The sequence below is a fragment of the Maniola hyperantus genome, chromosome 17 (assembly GCF_902806685.2).
Source record: "Maniola hyperantus chromosome 17, iAphHyp1.2, whole genome shotgun sequence".
Lineage (NCBI taxonomy): Eukaryota > Metazoa > Arthropoda > Insecta > Lepidoptera > Nymphalidae > Maniola > Maniola hyperantus.
In genome coordinates, this window is record NC_048552.1 from 8986064 (window position 1) to 9012838 (window position 26775).

The 26775-nt window shown below is 35.3% G+C and overlaps 3 protein-coding genes across 4 annotated transcripts; 1 reads left to right on the forward strand and 2 right to left on the reverse strand.

The window, feature by feature from the left end:
* Positions 1–415: 415 nt before the first annotated feature.
* LOC117990258 (uncharacterized) lies at positions 416–5299 on the reverse strand. Of its 2 annotated transcripts, XM_034977722.2 has the most exons (6): positions 4709–5297; positions 4173–4376; positions 3843–3935; positions 3102–3173; positions 1276–2386; positions 416–906 (listed from the first exon to the last, which is right to left on the reverse strand). In XM_034977722.2, exons 1-5 carry the CDS (start codon positions 4758–4760, stop codon positions 2304–2306), a joined length of 504 nt encoding a protein of 167 aa, XP_034833613.1. In that variant the 5' UTR covers positions 4761–5297; the 3' UTR covers positions 416–906; positions 1276–2303. The 2 variants fall into 2 exon arrangements, 1 of the variants encoding a protein (XP_034833613.1); XR_011237736.1 differs by having other exon boundaries at positions 1280–2386; positions 4173–5299.
* Positions 5300–6109: 810 nt separating this feature from the next.
* Positions 6110–25370, forward strand: vap (RAS p21 protein activator vap). The gene is made up of 20 exons (XM_034977626.2): positions 6110–6595; positions 6841–6954; positions 9146–9218; positions 9957–10110; positions 10444–10568; positions 12532–12687; positions 13268–13454; positions 13874–14167; positions 14429–14599; positions 15370–15545; positions 16310–16382; positions 16739–16857; positions 17232–17362; positions 18094–18263; positions 18741–18869; positions 20296–20425; positions 20970–21124; positions 21414–21546; positions 21784–21957; positions 22216–25370. The coding sequence occupies exons 1-19, from the start codon at positions 6439–6441 to the stop codon at positions 21933–21935; spliced, it is 2799 nt and encodes a 932-aa protein (XP_034833517.1). The 5' UTR covers positions 6110–6438; the 3' UTR covers positions 21936–21957; positions 22216–25370.
* ksh (transmembrane protein 167A-like protein ksh) lies at positions 25365–26771 on the reverse strand. The gene is made up of 3 exons (XM_034977316.2): positions 26607–26771; positions 26407–26516; positions 25365–25558 (listed from the first exon to the last, which is right to left on the reverse strand). Exons 1-3 carry the CDS (start codon positions 26607–26609, stop codon positions 25453–25455), a joined length of 219 nt encoding a protein of 72 aa, XP_034833207.1. The 5' UTR covers positions 26610–26771; the 3' UTR covers positions 25365–25452.
* Between the last annotated feature and the right edge of the window lie 4 nt (positions 26772–26775).

The window sequence follows — 26775 nt, forward strand, 5'->3', positions numbered from 1 at the left end:
TTGCTGATGACATGATTACACTATAATTTACACTAGAACTTTAGAAGTAACTTTAATACATTAAATATGCACTAAAAGTTTAATACAATGAATAAAATACACTGACTATACCTACCACAGACTACAGTGTATATAGGAGATAGACTGGTAAGTCGGGCCGTCAAGGCGCCCACTTGAAAAGCGCCATCTAGGAGACGGGTTTGGTACTAAATACAGCCAATACCCAGTATATATACCTACCTATATACATACTTTATAGTTTTTTAAATTAGGTAGGAATGTGGTGTTTGATTTGCGGGAGTTTTGAATGGATAATGGTACTTATCTTGGCAATACTGATAATTACCAATATCACAATGGCATTTAACTCCCGCCAATCAAATTTAATTCAAAAATTAAACACAACTTATTATAAGTTATTTAAACTTTTTCAATTTATTTATTTTATAATAAATATCAGCATCACATTTAAGTGGATCTCTTGAATCAAAAAAGTGAATTTTTCCATTTAAAATAAAATTAATATCTTTGCACCAGTTATTTATTAAAAAAATGACAGTTTCCTTGGTCAAAAAATTAATAATTTTGTCTCTATGTGAGCTACATGATATAAAGTTAAAATTTATATTTGATAATAGTATTAATTTTACGTACTCTTGTATTTTATTTTTATTACTTCTGTTTTTCAAAATTTCAATTACGTGATTTTCGATCTCAGCAAAGCAATCAAAAATGTTTCTCGTCGGATAACATAGCCATCCTTTGTCATTGTATTCGCTAATTTTAATATGTTTATGAAAAGCCTCCAGTTCCTTGCTGTAACTCCTATTACAGAATCAAATAATTCGTCCATCAATATTAACAAATCGGCCGTGTCTTTATTTTCAGCTGGAAGTTGCCCACAATCTAAAAAGAATAAAAGGACATGTTAAATACTCATAAAATAAATTATAATAAGTAAAAATTAAAATATTCTATTCTACTAATTAATAAGAATGGAACACAATACACAAATAAGCTGGATAGCCTAGTGGTTATGACGTCGTCTCCTACTCGGCGGTAACGGGTTCGATCCAGGGCTTCAGGGATCCAGCGTGATAGACTGCCCAAAACCCTTCCCACTCTAAGAGGAGACCCGTACTCTGTAGTGACCCGGCGGTGGAGTGATCATGATGATCATGATGAAGTAGAAAACCTTGCATAAAGAGTAAAATCCACCAACTTTGACAATGGTAAAGAGAGCAATGTACATCAGTATACAAATCAAGTAGGTACCTGCCATATATCCAAGAGCAACGCCGACTGTCCGACTGAATACCTGAGTGCAGTGTTTCACTTTCATTTTAGGTATTAGTTTGGGCACAACATGTTGCGCCGTTAATTTAGGCACCAAGCGGACACCTTTATAGCCTGGCTGCCTGTGGTACATTTCTTCTAAATGCTGCCATTTTGCAACTTTTTGCTTCCCATCTTGGGTAAACATTAAATTTTTGTTCAACAAATTATTTCTTATACCCTTCATCAGATGGGGTGCATCAAATAAAGGAAAAATCTTTTTTTTATTTAATTCAAAAAACCCACCAGTCCATTCTTTGTTGTCTCTTAAATATTCTATTCTAGTCTCATTTAGTAAACTGTTTATAGCAGCTCGGTTTGATGCCCCCTGGTCACAAACAGTGGCCACAACTTTTAAACCTGTGGCTTCTACTTCTTTTATGACAGTTTTTATTTGTGCCTTTAAGCTGTCTGCTTTAGTAGAGCCTCTACAAAATGTGAAATAAACTGGTTGTTTGAATTTTTTTATGATACCTCTCACCATAAACACCAAAACATGGTCACAAATTTGCTTCTTTTTTTCCTCACCGTCATCCACCATACCAATAATTTCATCATTTTTTCTGCAGTAGGCTAAATTTGGTGAAATTGCCATTTCATCAAAGATAATCGTACAAAACTTATGGTTGTCATTTAACTTTGTTACAGGTTTCTTTAATTCTTCAAATAATTCCACGGTTTTACCTGGCTTGAGGTTTATTTTTTGTAATAAAGTAGAAAGTGTTTTTCTCTTAGGCAAAACACTAAAAGAACTTAGAAACCTATATGCCTTTGGACTGCGCTTGTACAATGCAAGGGGAAGAATTTTTTCTTTAATTGTGAAGCGTCTTCCTTTTGCTTTCTTTCCAAATTGAGCGACTTGCAAAAAAAGTTTTTGTCTCTTCACTCATATTTTTCATCAAAAGCTCAAATGCTTCGGTCTTTTTAAGTTTAATAGCAGCCTTCTTCTTAAAGTAGTCTTTCTGTATTCAACATTTTTTTAATTGATATCTTATATTTGAAATTTCTTTGCAGAGTTCCTTCTCTTGTTTGGTGAGAACCCACTTCTTAGCTGAAAGTAAAATGACATCAAATATTAAAAATTGCTGTTCATTAAGTACCATCATGATTAATCATGGTTCGTCATTAAGTGCAATCGTATAACCATTATGTTAAAAAGCGGTGACAGCCTAGTAGCTATGACTTTTCGACAGGTTGGGGGTGCAATCAATTCTAACTTTGCAGAGTTATGTGCATTTTAAGAAATTAAATATCACTTGCTTTAATGGTGAACGAAAAAATATCTTAAGGAAACCTGCATGGCAGACGATGGCCTAAACTCATCTCACTCTTAGAGGAGACCTATGCTCAGTAATAAGCTGGCAATGAGTTGATCATGACTAAAGATATTATCAATGAGCAATAAATTCTTAGGGTTATCAAAATAGAGCCTTTTTAACCGACTTCAAAAAAGGAGGAGGTTCTCAATTTGTCGGAATTTTTTTTTACTGTTATTCTGCTGCTAGTCTTTCTGACCGTGTATAATATTGTTGTCTTGAAGTCATATTATACAGAGTTATTTAGACAACCTGGCATTTTTGGGGCAGAAAAAATATTGATCCCAACTTGATATGCCTGAGACTTTGTCCACATGAATTTGTTTTTAAAAGTGTCTGCTACAGACAGAGTATGAAGCATGGCATGATCACCACAGTAAGTTATAATATTTAACTAAGCCAAGTAAGTTATAAAAACTTTTTAGTTTAAAACTAAGGATTCTGATATACCTTTTAAATTGTCCTTTGAGTTTAACTTAATAGCAACTGCAGGTACTGCTTTACTTGATGTTGCAACAAGTCCTGCAAAATACCATAAATAACACATGAGATAATAATACGATAATCTATACCAACCAATTTTAAAAAAATCTTTTACAAGTAGAAATCTACATTATTCCTGAGTAACATAAGCTATATTTTATTTTCAAAAAATTAGAGATCCACATGAAAACTGTAATAAGCTACCCATGCGAAGGTAAGGTCACTAGTTAATACTAAAGCTACCAACAATGGAAATGAAAAAATGATGTTTGATTTGAAAGGTATCAAACTTTCACATCAGTAGTTCATTTAAGTTATACTACACTATTCTATTAGTATCTAATTAAATTGAAAAGATATGATCATGTAAATCAAAAACACTATTTTTTGCATTTCCTATTGTATGGCATATACATATCTGCCATGTTAAAAGATAAACTTAAAGGCGATTTAAAATTATAGGGTACTAGCTTATGCTTTCGACTTCGTCTGCATGGACTACACAGATTTCAAACCCCTATTTCACCCCCTTAGGGGTTAAATTTTCAAAAATCCTTTCTTAGCGGATGCCTACATCATAATAGCTATCTGCATGCCAAATTTCAGCCTGATCCGTCCAGTAGTTGGAGCTGTGCGTTGATAGATCAGTCAGTCAGTCAGTCAGTCACCTTTTCCTTTTATATATTTAGATTTAAGATTTATAATTACCTGGTGCCATTTCCATTTCATTAGAATTTGATATGAAACTGGAGCTAGTATGCGGTTCAGAAACAATTATTGCTTCAGCAGCAGCCATATTCTCTAAAATAAAAATATCAATATCAAAACCATAATAAAGTAAATACATTGAGATATGAATTATTCACATTAGAGAGTAAGACTTGTCCATGTTTCTACATAAAAAGTTCTTTTAAATAATTAACTTGAAACCATAGCTGTCTGATATTCTGTGACAAGTTACATAATATCTAAAATATACCAATTAGCAAGTGACAATATTTGCTAGTTACAAAGGTACTTTAAAAATGTCTAACCAACCTGCTAAACAGAGTGATGGGATGGCTAGGGAACACAACTTTGTTGGGTACAAATAAATGTCCTCAAAATGTCTACGACAGACCCTTCTGTTGCTGTAAATGTAATCTTTATCTAATTCCGCTACATGACCCCCAATCTTCTTCAGCCACACTTGAAACAAATCAATGTGCTGATTTGGGTTGGGGAAACGGTGCAGTGAGATACCTGGAAATACATAATGAAGTAAAGATATTAAACATCAAGCTTATCTAATTATAGTGATCCGACTAATAGCTTATTTCTATTGAGAAAAGTGCTAAAAACATTAAGTCACTGTTCAAACATCAACATTTTAGGGTTTAGTACCTACATCTCACGTTTGCAATTAAACAAAACTGTGGTGCTAGAGCTAACGCATCTTGTCAAAAAGGCATCCTTGCATCACTGCATCCTTGAAATGATAACTTTCAAGGGCAATCTTCCGATTGAATCAATTGAGTACCTATATGAGGCAGCAAGCAATACTTTCTGATATAAAACAGAACGAATTTACTTACCATCGCCTGCAACAGTTGAACAGCCAGGCACACAACATACTTTTTGAGACATTTTACAAATCTAAACTTCTAAACCACTAAACAAAATCAGATTGCAACAGAGTTCAGGGAGAAAGCCAAGTTATCGTTTACACAAGAAACAGTAGTCCAAAAAACAAGCCAAAATAATAAACGTAGGGATCGTCGGAGTCCGAAAGCAAAGCAAAAGTCGTGAAATCTTTAATATCAAATAAAATTACTCCCAAAACTGTAGAACCACCGTACAATTTCGTTATGAAATGAATTCAAATTTCAAACTTTTCTGATACTTGTCACCAGTTTTCTTGACCATAGATATGAAAATCTAGAATTTGAAGAACATTTAACTATTATTTTAAAAATAAAGCTTAATTTTAGCAAAATTTATAATAATTGAATATTTCTTTTTTCCAAATAAAAAGAAAGTATGTTTTTAATTTAATTTTTCACAATATTGGAACTTGAGTATTTTTTATTATGTTAACACTGTCATTAAAAATGACTTACATGTTAACACTGGAACATTATTTCTAAATCCAGCTCCTAGATGGCGCTATTAATCTAGTTTAGCAGCAGAGTTCTAAGATAGCATACCATGATACCTACTAACAAATCCTGTCTCGCGCAGAACAAAGACAGTAAACAGTTGCGCAAATATCACTGTAATGAACCTGACCGCATGAACTAAAGCTCAACTTAAAGGCCTCAGTCAAATTTACATTTCGCACGTACCAAAAATCTTAGATTAGGTTATTTAATCCAAAAAATACAACACAACTCACGCGTCCGACATTTTCATTTATTGACTTTTGTTGTTTTTGTCAATGACCAGTGCTGCCAGTGTGATTTAGCAGAAATACAACTAAATAAAGATAAATTCAAAATATATTTTTGTTTTAACTTCTTAGAAAGAATTACGAAAAATTCTATACAAAAAATTTATACTTAACTTCTTCTTCTTTTTTTCTTCTATTCGGCTCTTTATACTGTCGTTTTGTGATTCGCAAAAATTCCGCCAATGTAAATTTAGTAGAGAAACAACGTGATAATTGTTACTTTACTTTTTCTTTTCTTTTGAATACAAGTTAATTACTTTTAATAAAAAAATAAAATTTAAAATAACGCTTTTTATATAAGCTACCTACCACTTTAGTTGTTTTATTTGAGCTGGTATAATCATGAAATGAGATTTACCGCCATCTATTGACGACATTGGAAAACATACGCAGCACTACTGCCCTCTGAACTTGAATTTTTGAATTACTTGATTATAATACTGCTAAATTAAAAATACTTGTTAAATAAGTAACAACCCAGAATTTTGCGTACTATGTAATTTTGCAGTATAGTACGCAATACATTTCCCTACTTTTTGATCTAAGTTTACGCACCCTAATCGGGCGTATGGGGCGTATTGAAAGTTGTAATTCTTTATCGAAATTATTTCTGCTTTTTGTATTATTAGGCCCTATTAAGTATCATATTTATGTGGTTAACGCCTTAAACCGTTTGTTTAGCCTTAGTACAGTTTTCATAATAGTTACAATAATAATTGAATTTAGGTTTTTTTTTATTTTGTTTCTGTCGTAAACACCATTGGATATCCTTTATTTAATATTATACATGTTACTTATATCGTGAATTATGTGTGAGTCATATTGGTGTAACGTAAAAATATAAGTATTGACGGATTTTGGTAGTCGGTGATAATAATGGCTGATTTGATTCGTGCTATGGGTGCGCCTATTGGACCCCCTATAAAGGATAAGTTGGGTTCGCCATCTACCGAGTCTGAGGATGGTGGTGGTGATATAGCGGAGTTGGCAGCCGATTTAGAACTGGACGAAGCTGATGGGCCAAGTACTAATGGTAATTACCACTTATTTGGCGATTATTGTATTACATTGAAACCTGTGCAAAATTATTTTATTTTAAGTAGGTACATATTATACAACAGACGGGCCCCATCTAGTTGGGGAAACGAGTTAAGAAAGAGAAAAATTGATTTTATTTTTCATACAAGAAATTTATTATAAAGTTTGTTTGATCTAAGTACCATTTGTTTATCATTGGAAGTGTGGATTATCTGACACTATATTTAGTGACATTCCTAGGTGAAAGACAAGCAGTCCTTGCACCTCCTGAAACAGAGTGGTACCATGGACGTCTGGACAGATACACATCTGAAGAGAGGCTCTGGGCTGCTAGCAAACATGGCAGTTACTTGGGTGAGATATTCATTTTTGGTCAGAAATAAAAATTCATTATTCATGCTTGCATGCATGCGCTTCTCCATACAAACATATTACGCCTATTACTCTATTCTTTGTTGTTTTAGGTCTATAACTAAGCCATATATTAATTTATCTCTCCATTATCTATGCCACGAATCAATTAATATAGTAAAATTGTATTTATTTCAAAAGTTATGGCCCTTGAAAAATCTATTTTAGAGCAAATTTGAGGCAATTTCGTGTGTAAATAAACTATATAAGAAACTAGAAAATTGCAAAATTAAAAACTTCATGTTGCACTAATCATGCTATGTTTTTAGTTTGTGTAAAAAATGTTTTCTTTTGCCAAAAATAGGAGTAGTTCATAACATTGATTTGAAATTTCCATTTTTCGTTTTCACTAAAAAGTCTTGTATTTCAAGCAAAATTCATTCACATGGCCTCTCTTGGGGTGAGGTGTGGTTAGAGGGAAACACCACTAGTTTAGGCTCCGCCCACTAACGATTTGTCACTTCCATGAAGCGGGCTCTTAACAGGAATGTATTTAAAAATAATATTTAATAATTTTATATAGTGCAAAGCAAGTAGTCCAATCTAAAGCTGCAACATGACAATTTGCACAATTCATAAACTAAGGGTTAAAGTACACAAGTCTGGCTGAGATCTGTTTTTGCACAATACACATTCAAATGCCTCATGTTTAGGTTGGCCTACTTGTTTTGCACATACTATAAAATCACTGAAAGAACAAATCATCAGAACGGTAATTTATTGTTCTCTGATTGTGTTTATTTAATAAGCCAAATTGTCTATAAACTCTGAACCGTTTTATTTGTAATTTATATTTACATAGTAATCAATGAATTTCTACTTAGACTACCCTAAACTGTCATATTTCTGCATTGTTAATTTGAATTTTGTTGAATATCTCCATAACTTTCATTTTCCAGTCCAAACAACTGATGTTTGATGCATTGTTGTGCCATTAACTCACTAAGAATAGTTTTGTTTTTTATTAGGAGGCAAACAATAGGCTTAAAACAATAGCAAGAGTGCTTCACACATTTTTCTCATGCATATCAAAATTATAATGAGCATTGTATTAATAAAAACAACTATCATATTCAATTGTCAAGCAAATTTCTATCCATACAGATAAGTATAATGTAATTACATTGTTGTTTGTGCAAGTACACAAAAAGTACAATGTGGTTAATTCTGTTGTAGACCATCTCTAAACTAAACTAAATTGACAGATCTAAATCTGCTATCCTGTTCTGCACAGAGCCTTATGAAAGATATTGTAATATCTTTTTTTTTTTTGCAATCAACAGCGATACGTATACATACAATATAATTTTACATAATAACAGACTGAAAATGAGGCCAAATAGGATTACAATTTTGTTTTACAGGTTACTTAAGTAGTTATTAATTATAAATTTATAACAGTACGTTTGGAGAGACCAAATAATTTAAACAAGCTTTACAATATAATAATACGAAAATATAAAAGTCAATTAACTAGTAAAAATACCTAGTAGGTGATTCACAACATATGCATGAGTGTGTGTGTATGTGTGAGTGTATGTGTGTCTGTGTGTGCGTGTGTGTTTGTGTGTGGGAGAGAGAATACGTGAGAGAGTATGCGTAAGTATGAGTAATTATACTAGTATCTATATATACTTTTATAGATACTAGTATAATTATTATTAGTTATATATTATTATTTTTCCGATGCAGTATAATTATTTCCTTTTTTAATTGCATTTTGAACAGGTGGAAAAGGTCGAAGACTGAGTAAATTTTATTATAGGGTCGCGCCAGGCGTAAAATTACGGAATTTTGGGCGTAGGTTGTATTATTATATTTTAGTTTAGAGTTTGTATACAATATTATAACTAGCCACAATGTAAAAGAGTTTATTTTAATACAAATTAAAATAAACTTTGCTTAAATTAATAATTATTCCAGTGTTAGTAAAACGGAAAACCTAAATAAGTTAAACTTTACACCAGACTCATTAAAAATTTTTGAACTATTTAACCTTGAATTTTTCATGTCTGCATAAATTCAAAAGAGTTTCAGAATGTGAAGATGTAAAATGCATAATTTATTTTCCTCAAATAAAGAGTAAATAAATAAATCTATTCTTTCCATTATGATGCAATTTAATTATTTGCAGTTCGTGAAAGTGATCGTAAGCCAGGCTCCTATGTGCTGAGTTACTTGGGACGTACTGGAATTAATCATTTCAGGTATCTATACAACAAAACATACGAGATTGAAACCGGACTACTCTTAAATATACCACTACAGACTAATGGTACATATTTACAACTAAATGATGTCTGCACTTTGTTCACATGGATTTAGGTTTTTTAAAATCCTGTGAGAGCTCTTTGATTGTTCGAGATAAAAGTAGCCTATATTCATATTTGGGATGCAAGTGTACTATGTATATGTTATCTCTGTACTAAATAAAGGCCGTGACATGGATTTAAGTTTTTGAAAACCCTGTGGGAACTATTTGATTTTCTGGGACAAAAAGTAGCCTATGCCCTGGGGTAGGTAAGCTAACTCTATACCAAATTTCGTCAAAATCATGTTCATGAACAAATAATTCGTATTTTGAATTTTCAAAGTTAGATAACTAATACCAAGTGCGGTATCATATCAAAGGGCTTTACCGGGACATTCTAAAACCGATTTTTTATGCTTAATAGTTTTATATAAATAATCGTGAAAAATGTCGAAACTACGACTCTAGTACGGAACTGTCGGAGCGTTAGTCTGACTGGCACTTGGCCGGTTTTTTCCTAGACATACATTAATTATTTATATGTATTTTTTATTCTTTGTTATAGTAAGCAATAAAGATGTTTAAATAAATAAATACATTTGTTTGTCATATCCGCCTTTATTGGATTTGTCATGACATCATAATATTATAGTCATAGTGTAGTATAATATTAATATTTCTTTTTTGTCTATAGAATAACTGCAGTATGTGGTGACTACTATATCGGGGGTCGTCAGTTCGACTCCTTGACCGAGCTAGTGGGCTTTTATAGCCACTGCTCTGATCTTTTGAAGCGCGAACGTTTGATCGAACCGGTGCCGCCACCTGAACCTGTGAATGATAAGAAGGTACTTTTCGATTCTTATTTTAAATTTAAATGTGTATTAAGTGATTTGTCGCTCATTTTTATGCACAAAAAATATAATTGTATTTATTGAATATAGGGAAATATGATATGTATTTTCTAGAAAGTGAAACACATATTTATGCATAATACCTATATAATATGAAGTATATAATTTGTATGAAGTTGTGTCGTATGATAAAGCCACCATTGAGGATATTTGATGTTTGGTGGTTTAAGAACGAATATCAATTTAAGGTGCTGTTATATTTCAAGATTCCTTTTATTATTGGGGCTTTGTTAATAAAATAGAGTAATTCATGTTTTTCTCTTATAGCGCGTAGTGGCGATTCTGCCATACACCAAGATGCCGGACACGGACGAATTGACCTTCCAGAAGGGCGATATATTCTTCGTGCATAACGACATGGGCGACGGCTGGCTATGGGTCACAGCACACAGGTATGACTTCGATTTTATCGTATTCTACATAATACGTTAAATATACAGAGTTCTGAGTGTGAAACTAAAAAACTTGACACCAGTGTTGTATGTCAAAATTGTATGCCAGGACCATGAATGTATATAGTAATGGCGGGTCGGCGTCGCGCATTGTTTTATATCTAGATATTGAATCGGATCTTTATACAGTGCTAGTCTACATAATGCAAAAACTCTATGTGAATGTATTCAGTTGGGAATCGATTTACAATGTAACATTTTTCACCTTCCTACGACTGTGTTTTGTTTGCTCTTTAGAAACAATTCGCCTTGCTAGAGTGGATTTATACACTATCATTTCCGTTAACATTTACTAGTGCGTAACTCCTGTATAGGCAAAGAAATATCTGAAAGGATAAGTATATATAAGATAAGTACTTGAATAATTGCAATTATAAAATTAACGCAAATTTTAGTATGCAATTATTTTTTTACATATATTGCACTGTCGTTTTTTTTAATAATATCCATGTCCAGTTACTGTACAAATATCAAAATATTTAAATAGGTACCTACATCCTACCTATATCATATCAAGTCCAACATCTGCTATCAGTGCTGTAGCCTGTAGCTATTTATCGTTCAGGAAAGTTTGTCCTTAAAAATAATCAAGAAATACATCCATATTCATAATAGTATAAACGACTTTTATTTTAATAAGATTAAACGCGTAGAATTTGATTCCTCACGCGCCATTTTAACTTTTTTGTCAAATTTCACGTCAAAAGTACGATTTTAGTCCTTATTATAAACGTGAACCATACTTTTGAAATGAGAGTTGACCCCTAGAGTTAAAATGGTGCGTGAGGAGTCATTTTTTACGGACTATATTTCTATAGAGTATTCACTAAGATTTGAAGTCATTTTCTCCAGGACTGGTCCCAGTACATATAAAAAAGAAAACACTTTTTTTCGAACTAGCTGATGCCCGCAACTTCGTCCGCGTGGATTTAGTTGTTTAAAATCCCGTGGGAACTCTTTGCTATTCTGAGATAAAAGTAGTCTATGTCACGCTCCAGGTCTTTAACTATATCCATGCATTATGCAAATATTCACGTCGATCCGTTGCTCCGTTGCAGCGTGATTGAATGATGAACCAACAAACCAACAAACAAACACACTTTCGCATTTATATATGGGTAGTGATTTAAAACTGGTATTTTCCTGGTATTCCTCTTTTGTGGTGTAGTTATAGTATTGGCATCCTTAGTAACTATTCACGAGGTTATGGCAGGTCAAGTAGAACAGTCAAGGTAGGATGGTCACAAGGTTCCCTTTGCATATTTTATAGTGTAATACATACACTTATTGGTTATGCTTATGTTTCAACTGTGTACCTACAATAACCATTTTATAAAATAATTAGATATTAGACGATAGTAAGTTTAATTAGGTACTTATAATATGTTGTTAAGAGAGACACCTACAACAAAGTTATCGGCCACATCCTAGCCTTAAAGCAAATGAAATCACAAACTATGTATGTATGATGTAGCTTCAGGGCCTGGCATGGCAATTCTCTACCGTCCCGTCCTCCAATGTGCGCAGGCCCTTAGTCTCTATAGTTCAACGATTTCTATATACTTATGTGTAGGGAATAATCTCGGCAGAGGTAATTTTATTCATTAATTATTTGATATTTCAATCTAACAACCGGCAAAGACGTGCCGTGAAGCGATTTAGCGTTCCGATACTATGCCGCGTAGAAACTAAACTGCCATACCTTCCTAGTTAGCTGCTGTACCTTAGACTGCCTCGGCACTTACCACCAAGTGAGATAACAATCAGGTTCCTATGTACTTGTCATCAAATAAAAATAATAATATGTAATGTGTTTTTGAAAAGATTTCTATTCAAGTACACTTTTGAAATGCCTTCGAACTACTGTCAAGTGATTGTACCTCTACTTTATTATACCCAACAGAACGGGTGAGCAAGGAATGATCTTCAGAGAGCTAGTTGAGGACCTAGATCCTTCGATCGACCCGAACACCGTCTTTTCTTGGTTCCACCCCAACTGTACCAAGAGCGAAGCGGTCGATATGCTGGTCAAAGCTGGACCAGGAAGTTTTCTAGTCAGGTATGTTGCTATGTAGTTTTTTAGGGTTCGAAAACCTATTACTAAGCCTCCGCTATCCGTCCGTCCGCCAAGGTAATCCGTCTGTAGGTAGAGAATTGAAATTTTTACAGAATGTGTATCTATTGCCGTTATAACAACAAATGATAAAAATATAGAAATGACCGCCATGAAAAAAAATATTAAGTGTTATTTCTTCTACAATGGTACGGAATCCTTCGTGTGTGAGTCCGATTCGCACTTGACAGGTTTTTAAATATTGCCATATTATCGTAATTAATATTATGGATGTAAATAAATAAATGAAATTACTTACACACCACACCGCATTTTACTTACGCTTCGATTCGCGACCAATGTGAATCGAACCTTACTGTCAGGGGTACTAATAGGTGTACTTACGCTTACTGATGCTCTATGAGAGAAAATACCTTATCTGACTCGCCCCTGTCATCCCACAGAATTGCTCTGTCTAAAAGTCTCCGACAATGAAATGTATCAGTAGCTTTTTAGGCTGTACTTGTATTGAGTATCAACAAATTCACTGAACAAAGTAAAAATAAGCATTATTCGGTATTTTTAGGCCCTCAGATAATTCTCCTGGAGACTACTCCTTGTTCTTCCACATCAACAACCAGATCCAAAGGTTCAGGATTGAAAAGAAGGGGGTGCGGTATTTAATGGGAGGGAGGACGTTTGAATGCTTGGACGCGGTCATCAACAGATACAGGAAGGAACAGATTGTTGAGGGGCACACACTTGGACAGCCTGTAAGTTTTTATATCACACTAATTTTATTTTCAACGTATTCATCCGGCTCGAAGGACCACAACTACAGAATGAAACGCGATATTGAAGTTTAATTGATTTTTGGATAATAGAACTAATAATAAGTACGTTTATTTTAAGAAAAACGTCACGATTATGTCCCTCACAAGAAAAGATCTTTTGTGAAAATAAGAACTGAGCTAAATTGTACATACAGTTTTCTTTTAATAATACTTTGATATTTTATGAATCAAAAAGTAAGCAGTAATCATGATAAACCCGAGAACACATTTTCACGGATTGAAACCATCAAGAATTTTTTTTTAATAGTTCTATTTTATTATCTTCATCAATGAAACATTTTCGGCAACTACGCTGCGGGGTCGATAACATTAATATTTAATTAAATATTCTATTACAGTTAATCGCCGAAGGTCACGTTATTGAGCCGCAACAGAACGCAACAGGGGCGGCCGCTGAGAAAATTTACGCCACTCTCAGGGAATGTCGAGATCAAATCGGCCTCAAGAAGATGAAGGGCATCAAACACCAGGGATACTTGCATAAGAAATCTGATAAAGGAGCTAAGAAGTGGAAGGCTTTATACTTCGTGCTTTTACAAGAAGGCACCGATACGCACCTTTACTTTTACGACTCACCGAAGCGGACGAAGCCGAAAGGGCTAATCGATCTATCCTGTGCTTATTTATATCAGGTATGTACCGTACCGCAAGCAATTTCTTCCTTAGTCTTAAGAAAACCTTGCAAAATTCAGTAGTCTGTACGTTTATATGTCTGTTTGTACTGGTGGATACCCTGCGTGTGCTACTACGCTAAAAAAACCCACTCTAAAACCATCTTCTCATTATTGCCTTTTTAATGAAATCGGTTTTCAGTCCATCAGTTGGAGGGGTTCAAAGTCTATTACAGACAGGTTTTTGTGTTATCTATATTGTAATTAGATTGTTATTACTAGGTGCACGAATCGCTATGGGAGAGGGAGTTCTGCTTCCAACTAGTGGAGCGCGCGTTGCCGTGTCTGTCGACGCATACATTTTTAGCGGCATCCGCGGCGCACGAGCTACGGGCGTGGCTCGACGCGCTGCGGCCGCTCTGCGTACCGCAGCAGGCAAGACACCACTGCAAGGTAAGAAGGCTCGCTATAATATAGCACGACTCGCTGTAATGTACGACTTTTGCTCGTTGTATTGTGGACGCCTTCCTAAAAGATCCGTAATTTTCTTCTTTTTTTATTTTTTATTTAGAAAACAAACAGCTAAACATATTACATAGTTTTAACCTTAATCTAGAAATTTCGGTTAGCCAGTGGCCCCGATTCTCTAGTCTCTCTCTAAACTAAATTTAGAGTATCTGCATCCTTTTCTTTTTACTAATGCTAAAAAAGGAACGGAACATGACTTTCATATTTAAAGACTCTAAATTTTAGTGCACAATACAAATTTAAACAGTAGGTTCGCGAGTGCGTGCTAAAATCACGGGTTTTACTATCTAAAAATTAATTTTAGAAATGTCAAACTGCTTCTGTCCTTTTCATATTACAATAGTAAGAAGAGGTTGCGAATACTCTAAAATTAGGTTGTGCTTAGAATCGGTGCCAATGAAGGTTTTCACTAAAAATTAAATTTGTAATTACTAGTTTCTACATATCCCGATCGGGTCGATATACTTATATTTAACTTTGGACCGCATACAATAGTTATAGGCAGGTAAGGTTTGCAGCTGCAATCAGGAAAGATTTCCTGATTTCAGATACAAACCTACCGTACCTATAAAAGAATATGTCAATATGTTGGTATTTATTGTTGTACCTATCGCATGACCTGTGGAGAAATTTGTTTCTGCAGTAATTACGATTTACTTGTGAAAGATGAAATGTATGTTGACTTACTCCACTAGGTGGCGCGCGTGGTGTGGCTGCGCGCGCTGCGCGTGCGCTGCGTGACAGCGCACCGCCTGCCCGCGCGCTTGGCGCCGCGCCCGCACCTGCGCCTGGCGCTGGGCGCCGCGCCCGTCGCGCGCACCCGTGCGCGCCCTTCCCCAGACCCACACTGGGACGACGAGTTTGTTTTCGAGTAAGTGTAAAGGTGGATCCCCACATATGCGCACACACACGAATTTTGCGCATAGCGTGCAACAGGCGATAATGGACGCGTCACTCTCTCTGTGTGCACGTGTATGTCATCATCATCGTCACCCTGTGGACGTGCACTGTTGGTCATAGGCTTTCCCTAAAGAGCGCCACCACACCCGGTCCTCAGCCTTCCTCAGCCAGCCACTTCCCGCCAGCCTCTTAATATCGCCGATCCATCGTGCTGGAGGGCGTCCCACACTACGCTTGCTTAAACGCGGTCTCCACTCAAGGACTTTCCGGCTCCAACGGCCATCGTCTCTACGACAGGCATGACCTGCCCACTGCCAATTCAGCTTGCTAATAGTGCATGTCAGGAACGCGTATATTATGTTTGTACATACTCACTCAAAAAACTGACAAACATGTGCCTCCCTAAAACATGCACGTAAACCACTCGCAAACCACTCGTGAACATGTCAACATTATGTTATTATTATGCGCCTTGTGTGCGCGGTTCGAGGGCGTGCGCAGGTATGGATCTGCTTTAACTGCCTACCCACGAGTTTATGACGCAGCACACAAATGTATGAGCTAGTGTGGAATCTCCAACTAAAAGTGTAGATGTAAAGGCATTTACCCTTAAAACAATTAATACAAATAAACAAACAATGTCAAAGATGTTCCGCCGACTCACCATTATGCAGCAGGTTTTTAAAAACCTGAACAAGTATTTAGTTTTTTCTAACAACAAATTAATTCTTTTAGCGACGTACCACCCGATGTGACGTCATTCACCATTACTGTGCACAACACCGGCAAGAGAGGGAAGGAGTCCGAAGTAAGTATTCCTATAGTATTAAAAGTTAAAGTCACATGACTAAATAAATCATATTATATTTCAATAGGGGTGTTGCCTATATCAAAATAAATTATTTCCCAGTAATTATATAGAGGGTCTTCCAAAATACGTAAAATCCACGTCTTTTGATAGTTTTATGTGTGTTAACCATTTTAAATTATCTATTAAACTAAAAACCACGTCGAATGATTGTGACGTCACATACCAGTATGTCATAGAAGCTCGCATACTAAGCGCGCGTTTTGACGTTTGATAAAGACAAGTTGCCAAATACCGGATTAGGTCTTTGTCTTTTTCCTTTGTTAAACTTTGACACGAAATTATTTTCGTCCCAGGTCGCCGAGTTGACGATAGAACTAGCTAATTTGGCCAACGGCGAAGAAGTGGAAGAATGGTATCCGCTCGCCGGAATGACGCCTATTGGTGAATGGGGCTCTTTAAGACTTCGTATAAGGTATAAAAACTGCTACTCAAAAACACACAATACTTTCTTCAAATGTGTTTGACATCTTCTGCTGACTTCACGCATGGCTTCATCATTATCAACCGATGGACGTCCACTGCTGGACATAGGTCTCTTGTAGGGACTTCACACGCCACGGCTCCCTGCGACTCGTCTGATGTCGTCTGTCGAAATTGTGAATTGCTTACAAGTAGCTACCAAAATGTTTGCCAGTTATTGTAGGTAATTCTCTTGTACACAATCTTAGGTCTAAATGTAGTGATATCCTTTTCCACAGGGAGCATTTTAAATGGCATTATATTTAGACATGTCATTTTATTGAGATCATGTGCAACAGAATCAACCACAATTACACTTTTTAACAGGTACATGCAAGAACTTGTGATGCCGCGCGAGGAATACAACCCTCTTCGCCAGTTGCTTCTGGAACCAGGTTTGCCTGCCGTCAAGGCACTCGCGGACTTGTGTCGGACCGATAGACAGCCCTTGGCGACATGTGAGTTTAGCTCCACATCTTTGTTACTGAAAAATATTGAACCATCAAACTACGAAATAGAGTTATGTCCTACCACTATACTTTTTCTTACAAACTGTCTAGATATTACACTGGGTCTACATCATCAACAAGTATTAGGCGTGAGGCATTCTAACAGAGCCGAAGCGCGGCATCTTTATCAATAATAGCTTCAATAGCTCAACGGGTGAAGGAGTGGACTGAAAACCGAAAGGTCGACGGTTCAAACCCCACTCGTTGCACTATTGTCGTACCAACTCCTAGCAAAAGCTTGACGCTTATTTGGAGAGGAAAGGGGTATATTAGTCATTTAACATGGCTAATAATCTTAATAAAAAAAAAAGTAAGCTTTATTTATTTTGGGGCAGTCAAGGCGACGCGCAACAAACTCAAGCACGCCCAAGTGCGTCGAGCATTCTTTGTGTTTAGTTTTCAGTATACTATTTTCAACCGTATGTCGAAGTATATAAAGCTAAGTTTAGGTAGTTATCAAAAAAGCTATACTCCATATATTTGCGTTGGTACAGTACCCGGCAGGAAATATTGTACATCGAGAGCGTTGTCTCTGTCGTTGGGACCGATAAAACGTCACATAGGTATGAGTGACATAGACAACGCTCTACAAAGCCGAAATCTCTTTCTGAAGGTAGATGTACAATATTTCCTGCTGGCTACTGTACTAAATGTTACAATTCGTATTGAAATTCTTTCAGCGGTGCTGCACGTGTTCTCGGAGTGCGGTCGCGGGGCGGAGCTAGCCCGCGAGCTGGCGTCAGCGGAAGTGGGTCGCGAGCCCGACCACCGCGCCTTGTTCCGCGCCGCGTCTCTCGCCACCGCCGTGTTGGACGAGTTCATGCACGCGCTTTGCAAGCCCTTCCTGCAGGTAAACTGCAGTTTCAATGACTCTTTCTACATCGCATTCCCCATTGTTGAGGGTTGCGACCCCTTTACATTAATTACACCATCATCATCATTTCCACCCACATCCCAATATTGGGCACAAATCTTCTCTCAGAATGGGGTACAAAGTCCACCATGCTGACAAAGTGCAAAATAGCAGAATTCACGCACCTTTAAGAACATTAAAAAGAACTCTCAAGCATGCAGGTTTCCTCATGGTGTTTTCTTTACCATTAATGCAAATGATATTTAATTGCTCAAAATACACAAAACTTTGAAAAATTAGAAGTTACGAGCCCGGAATCAAATTCAGATCCCCTGGAGCCCCCTCCATTTAAGCCATAAAAAATGGCAGTCTTCATAAAAAGTGAAATACAATCGAAAACGGTTAATCCGAAAACGCTCTAACGAAAAATGAAAGTGAAAAAATAATAATGTTTCAAAAGTGTTTATATTTTAGGCGGCGATAGCGGAGACAGTACAAAAGTTGATCGATTCCAAGCAATCTGCTGAATTGAACCCAACGAAAATGGACTCGCCGGATGACGCTTGCAACAATGCTGAGTTCCTGCTTATGATCTTGGATCAGGTGAGTTCAGACGCGGTTGCTATCCAAGATTTGGAGAGGGATTTGGGTGAAGGTCATACTCTGGTCTGACTCAATAGTTTTTTTACAATGTAAGTATTTTTATACATTAGGGATGATCATATGTCAAAACAAATTATTTCTTAGTAATTATTAAATAGAGGGTCTTCCAAAATTCGTATAATCCACGTCCGCTGTTAGTTTCAAGTTTGGACTAAAAAAGTACGTCAAAATACGTCAAATGACGCCAAATGTGTATGTCATACATACCTTACATATACATTTGATAAAAAGTCGCTGATTTGGATAGTATAAGTCCCGCAAATTGCTATTACGCTGGAACCATGTCATTAATATCGAAATGACGTCATTTTGACGTCAGCCGAAATAAAAATATACCATCAGCTCGAAACTTCAGTCTAGTGCTGACGTTACTTAAATGGCATGGCGGCCACGCGTATTAGCAATTTGCGGGACTTATGGTCATCATCCCTATTTGCAATTTTTTTTGCACATACACATTTTTTTGATGTTTAGGTATGTAAGGATTTATAGAAATCATTACTACTTTATAGATTTTTAGAAATCTCCTTAGGTGAAGTTGAGGTCTGCCAGGACAATAATAAAGGTTTATTTTAACTATTCACGGTTGTAAAGGAACATGAGCTTTTTGAAATCCTGGGCAGTTTTCGAAAGCTTTTTTCGTGGTCACACATAAAAATGGTAACAAAAAAAAACCGGCCAAGTGCGAGTCAGGCTCGCGCACCGTGGGTTCCGTAGTGCAGTCGTATTTTTTCGACATTTTGCACGATAATTCAAAAACTACGATGCATAAAAATAAATAAAAATCTGTTTTAGAATGCACAGGTGAAGCCCTTTCATATGAGACCCCACATGATATAGTTATCTCACTTCGAATATTGAAAATACTAATTCTTAGTTCATGACCACAATTTTTTTTTTGTGCGATGTGACCACAAATTCACGGTTTTCAGATTTTTTCCCTAATGCCGGCTATAAGACCTACCTACCTACCAAGTTTCATGATTCTAGGTCAACGGAAAGTACCCTGTAGGTTTCTTGACAGACCGACAGACAGACAACAACATGTGATCCGTTTTCCCTTTTGAGGTACGCCGTACGGAACCATAAAAACCTCATCATAAGTGCAAAATGTTACTGGTAGGTACTATAGAATACATACTTATACATTTTTTGTGTCATCCATGTGTCATCTTTCAGATAGATTCTTGTTTACCTGTAAAAATTGTTTTTCACTTCTCATGTGTAAATCTCTCAACATAAAGTTCTTCTTCAAAATGCGTTGTTTTATGCCCTTGTTGTACAAACTTCTATTTTAGATTATTATATTAGTCAAAATACCTATTCTTGAGATAAATTATCCAGCTGTGATGGTGGAATGTTTTAGATAACGCTGTCGATATTCACGTCCCCCGAGGCTTGTCCGCGGCCCGTGCGTTACCTGTGCGGCTGCCTGCAACGCGCCGCCGTCGCCAAGTGGCCCAACGAGAGATTTGTACGCACCAGGGTTGTATCAGGTTCGTACTATCAGTACCGTTCATACTTTCGTAACACATTGTACCATTACAAAATGCGAAAGCGTGTCTGGTTCCACCCCAACTGTGCCAAGAGTGAAGCAGTTGATATGCTGGTCAAAGCTGGACCAGGAAGTTTTCTAGTCAGGTATGTTGCTGTTACTTTTCAGGATTTCGTTCCCGAAGAGTGCCAATAGGATTAGATTACTAAGCCTCCGCTGGCCGTCCGTCTGCTAGCGGGCTGTACCTATCTCGTGAACTGTAATAGGTAGAGAGTTGAAATTTTAACAGAATGTGGATTTCTATTGCCGCTTTCTATTAACAAAAAATACAAAATGGCCACCATGAAAAAAAGTGTAGTTTCTTGTACTATGGTACAGAACCCTTCGCGTGCGAGTCCGAGTCGCACTTGGCCAATCGGCTTAACCGATTTGCATATATCGTCTTTTCTAGGGCTGACAAAATCATCGACCCTATAATAATTTTGATTCATGATATCAAGACTTAAATCAATAAATAACTATGTGCCCTATCTTTCATGACATAGGGTTTATTTTCCTACGGTTGATATGCCCCGCCCTCGTGGAGCCGCGAGCGTGGGGCCTGGTGTCTGCGGCGCCGCCTCCGCACTCCCAGCGCTCGCTGTTGATGGTCGCTAAATGTTTGCAGAACCTCGCCAACCTCATCGAATTTGGAGCCAAGGTCTGTATATGATTCACCCATCTCCTTCTTAAATGCTACATACAAGGATCTGTATTTTTAGTAGGTTTGTTTCATGTGTTAGTATGTGTTTGAATGTTTGAGTGTGAAGTCAATGTGTAAGTGTGTGAATTGTTGTATGGCATAGGTGCTTATGTATGTGTGCATGCCTTTATTAAATGTATTGTGACTTTAATGTTTTTGTCTGATGAAACCTAATAAGTGCTTTAGTGTGGCACTAAAATATTATCGCAAAAATCTTTTGTAATTGATTGATACTCTTTCATTTTAGGAACCTTATATGGAAGTGGTGAATCCGTTTATACTGAAGAACAAAGAACGTATGGTAGTATTTTTGGATCAATTGAGCTCCGTGCCAGATCCTGGCAACACGCCCGCAAACTCAAACAATAATTTTGATATTGGTAAGTTTAAAATAGATATTTAGATTGTATTCATTCAAACAAAAAATTGAGTGTCAACTGCTAACCCCAATGGCACAGTAAAGTAAAATCGATTTGACTGTAGCTAATTCTGTTGTACACCATCTCATAACTAAATTGACAGATTTAAATGTATTGCTAGTTGCTACTCCTTTCATAATGCACCCTACTCACAATATCATATTCATAATCCTACAAGTACATAAATTTTGTATGCAGCTAAAGAACTAGCAACAATCCACCACATCTGCGTGTCACATCTGAGCGAGCTACAGAACCTGGCCAAGAGTCAACCCGCCATCAGGAAGCTGGTGACCGTCACCGAGATGCTCACCAAGCACAAGCACAAGTACCTCGAGATGATCAGATAGGATACGCCGACACAGAACACAGGTAAATGCATACATTCCCCACCTCTGAGAGAGCTACAGAACCTGGTCAGGAGACAACCCACCATCAGGAAACTGGTGACAGACACAGAGATGCTCCTGCCCTAATTTACATATTTGAAAAAAAGCAACCGCCAAGTTTCTTGCTGGTCCTTCTCAGTAGGAAGTTCATTCCGAACCGGTGCAGTTCACTTGATGATTTAAAAGCACTTTGTCAAAGTTTATTTGCATAAAAAATCTTTCAGTTTCCATTTTGTTACAGGGTAAAAACACTAGACCGCGATAGCAGTAGTTCATAGTACTCCAGCGCAGGACTGACTTTTAGTCGCGTAGTCATTCTTAGCTTTAGCCTTACATTTATTTCAACGAATATGAATACAACATCGTCTCGAGCTTACTCGTGTCAAAACGTATTCGTCGGTTAGTATTTTACGTGTATTCCTTTAATCGTATAACATTTGTTTGACTGTATTTAGAGTATTTTAGGTGCGTCACGAAATGACTCTCTAGTTATTATTATAAGTCGTATTTATTACTTGTGTTTTAAATCACTTTAAATTTGTTTACTGAGTGACATTGAGTTATTAGTAGCAATTGACAAAAATACACGTTTTCTTATGATTACAGGTTTTTACAAAACGGTTTTTATATGCGAGTTATGCTTTTTGTAATAATTATGTACTTACACAAGTTAGTTTTAGCAATTACCAATTTGCTACTAATAATTTCGGTGTTACTACAAGACTCCTTTTTTATAAACTTAGGCTATATGGACGTAAAAAATTGACAAATGAATTTAGAAAGCGAAGTACATATAGAAGTTACAAAATAATAAAGAGTAATGGTAATTTTGCTAACATTTTGTACGTGATCAATTTTTATACCAATTACCTCGCTTTGGAAATGAGTATGAATGTGTATGTGTGACAAAATCTATAATGACATCACATTAGTATTACGTTAGAACTCTTTATACAGGGTGTAAAAATGCTGTATTATAGGAAGACTTTAAATGACAAGTCTTAACTAATGTCTTCGTATACTTTAATTTGGCAAACTTACACCCTATATTTTATTATAATATGCTATAATTTATTAGATTTAAAGTTTAGGTGTAGTTATTCGTAAGGTTATTCAACCGTCAATCGCAAAGACACCAAAAATGATTTAGAGATCGAGAATGGTATGTGATAGACCCTTGTCTGAGTAGAATTTAGAAAGAAACATGTGTGAGTCCCTTTAATTATTATTATTCGAATATAGATATTCGCACTTCCTCCAATTTATTCTCTGTGATAGTCTCTTCAAGATATATATTTTTAAGCTTGAATTGGTACACCAACTTATACTATATAACTATATAACCTTTACTATACATTCTTATAAATTGCATTTATGGCTACACTTTGTCTGTTGTACATTTATACGTTTTTTGCAATAATTTAATTTTTTATTCTAACTACCTATAGAGTTAATTGGTCTACCTATAAGTTGTTCTTAAATTGTTCTTGCTCAAGGAAGGAATTAATTTAGTGCCATATTTAATATAAGCGGCGGAATTAGCTTTGGTTTACTTCACACATTTATATCGCTCATATCAACATAAAACACACACACACATAACACATTTATATAGGTATCCCCGTACCCCGTATCCAGGATAATTGTAAACAAGGGGAAATTGGAAACATTTATCATAATCAAAATTCACACTTAGCAGAAAAATACCCTACCTTGCATACACGAAAAAACGGTCGAAAAAGTACATTTTCCCCTATTGGAGCAAAAAACTTTGACAAATAATTATATATATATATATTTGATAAAATATGAAGACAAAATATGACATTTTTTTTATTTTTTGTTATGATTTATATATATATTTTACTTTTATGATGCAATTTACATCAATACTTATAATAAAACTGTAACATACACAATATAATGATTTGATTTTAGTTAACAGGCTTATGTAGTTAATAAGTTACGGTATTTCTGAAGCCTATTTACAATTTTTTCTTGCTCTCTTGATTTGACAGTCCTGCTTTAATTTCTTTATAATACTGTATCTAAAATAATTTTACTAACAATAGATAAATGAAAAAATAAATTTAACATGACTCAATGCATCGAACTTGATTACTTACTTATTTATTTAGCAATAGCTTGTAGTGGTAGAGTTGTGTCGCTGTATAACTATTAGGGTGCATATACACAATGCATGTAGATGGCGCAGGTAGTCGTGTACATGCCTGAAATGCAAGCATCATGTACATGCACATCTAAAGGTGGTGTTTGTAAGTTAGACTGAGAATAGATATTAATTAACAGCAGCATACCGAAACGTATTTTACAATGCTAAAGTGTTATCAAAATTGACTGATGTTTGACATTTTCTCCATACTCAAAAAATAACACCCTTGCTTGAGTGTTAAGATTTGTTTCAGTTCAGTATTTAGTAAGAATTACTTTTTATTTAGACCCTAGATTCAATTTGATAAGGCATTCAGAATCAGTGGTAAATTATGATTCCAAAGCATTTGTAAAAGATTATTTGAATAAAAATGATCTTTTCCAAAAGGTTGATTGTATAATTAATTGTGGCTGTTTTTATAGCATCTGAATTTATTGTCAATGAATGAATAAGAGTATCAGCTGATATAAATTATTGCTAAAAAGTTGAGTTAGTATTCCTTCAGCAGTTGTATGTTAGCGATGTTAGCTCATTTTCTCACAGTGAATAAATACATTTTTTTAAGTAGAATTGATGAAGATGGCTTAAGATTTATAAATAATATTATTATATCACCCAAAATAATCTTGATTTATCTCACAACTCACAAATTTCACCTTTAGTTAATGATAGGATGATGTTTAGACTGATTTGTGCTCTAATTATTGTTAGATAATAGTACTAATTAAATGATTAATATGCACTAGGTTTTCATACAAACTGAATCATTTCATAATTTGGCAGATAAAGTAAAAATTATATACTTAATTCAATGAATATTGTTATCATACATGACTGGTCAACTTATGGAAGATCATGTTTTGTGTTGTCAGTTTTTCTAATTTTGGTTAAAAAACTTAATTGAAAAAATAAGTACTTTTATTAGGTTTTTAAATCCATCAGTTGTCTTAATAAAATCACTTGTTAACAATCAGCATTTAAATCGTATTTTCAAATACATTTAGGTTTCATTTACATACAGTTATGATGAATGATTTTTGTTTTTATCAATTTTGCAAAATGTTAATCTTTTTTACTACTTTTTTTATTGTATTGATTAGTGTTGTATTTTGTGACTGTTTTGATCTTTTTATATATTCTAATCCTAGTATGTACTGTTTTTTCATTAAATTTTTATCTGTGCTAGAAAACATGATTCATATGAATAAAGAAATATAAAAGTACATAGGTTTTTTATTTATACACCAAATTAGCCTTGACATAATAAGTATTATACATTATAGTTAATAGTTACGTCAAAATGTCTCAAGTTAAAAACAATATACTAAAAGCCATTATAACACAACATGCAGCCACATATGGAGATTTTCTTTCGCCAATTCTAGCACATTTCCAGAATGTTCCAAGGAGTCTGAAAGCAATAACATTGAGTTATTTTTAATTACTATTGCCCTATTCAAATGCTAATAGGCATGGTTTACACACGCTAAACACACAGCTTCGTTGTTATCAACATAATATTTTGTGCATAGTAGGTTGGTGGTCAAATCATGCCTTAGTAGCATTTCAAGGGTTAGACAGGATTATTTGAGTTTCAATACTAGTAAATTTCTCTTTGTAAAAATAGAACAAAACATTTGGTGAATTGTAATCCAAGATGGTAGGTAGTTATGTCTAATACTTTCTTAATTACTAAATATTTGGTAAAAAGTATAAAAGTGACTTTCTAAACTAATTTAAGAAGTCTAAATCTAGTGCTCAACTAACTACATCTAGTCTTCCACAGGGAGCAGGGATAGCAATCATTTAAATCTGTCATTTTAGTTTAAGAGATTGTGTAGGTACAACAGATTTAACCACAATATCTGTGTTCATAAGGTAGTACTACCTTTCAAAATTAACTTGACTTTGCTTGAATGACAAATGTGCATCTTGTAATTGCATTAAAGAATAGTGTTTGTTGGATAAAGTCAAGCATCAATGCATAAGTACTGGGTGGTTGAGTGTAAGTAAAACCATAAAAATGGATTTTTCATTTTACACCAAAAAAAACTACTCAGGTTTCAAGTTGTTTGGCAAGTTTGGCAGCTCATATCTATTTCAAAAAGTACTGCTAGAGTTAGTTTCAAGATTTTATTATGTCTTTCGGAGACATTTCCTTTAAACTTACCTACAATGTTAATATGTTTGGTTAGGTACCCGTGAGGTGTAGGGCCAGCTAATACTTTCATAAATAACTTTATAACATTGAATACAAACCCAGTCTTGTTTCGGTCCATTATACTCGGGAAGAAGGACCTCAAGTAAGCGCAGGTACATATTAAAAGTAATATCACACAAAGTAAACTTTGAAAATTAAATAATGCACTCTGAAACAAATAAAAATATGTTTGTACATAAGTACGTAGGTACATAACCCAGACGGATAAGTAATGGCCAAAATAATTACAAGTACCAACCATTCTGGAAGTAAATATTAACTCATCGCCTTCGAATTTAAGTTTACACCAAGTTGTAATAAAATGATTTGGATGGATTGGAATTTGGATTTCAAAATTTACGTTTTACGTTTTGACTTTTGACAGTTGAAGGCGACACCAATGGACACTAATGACACCAATAAAAAGA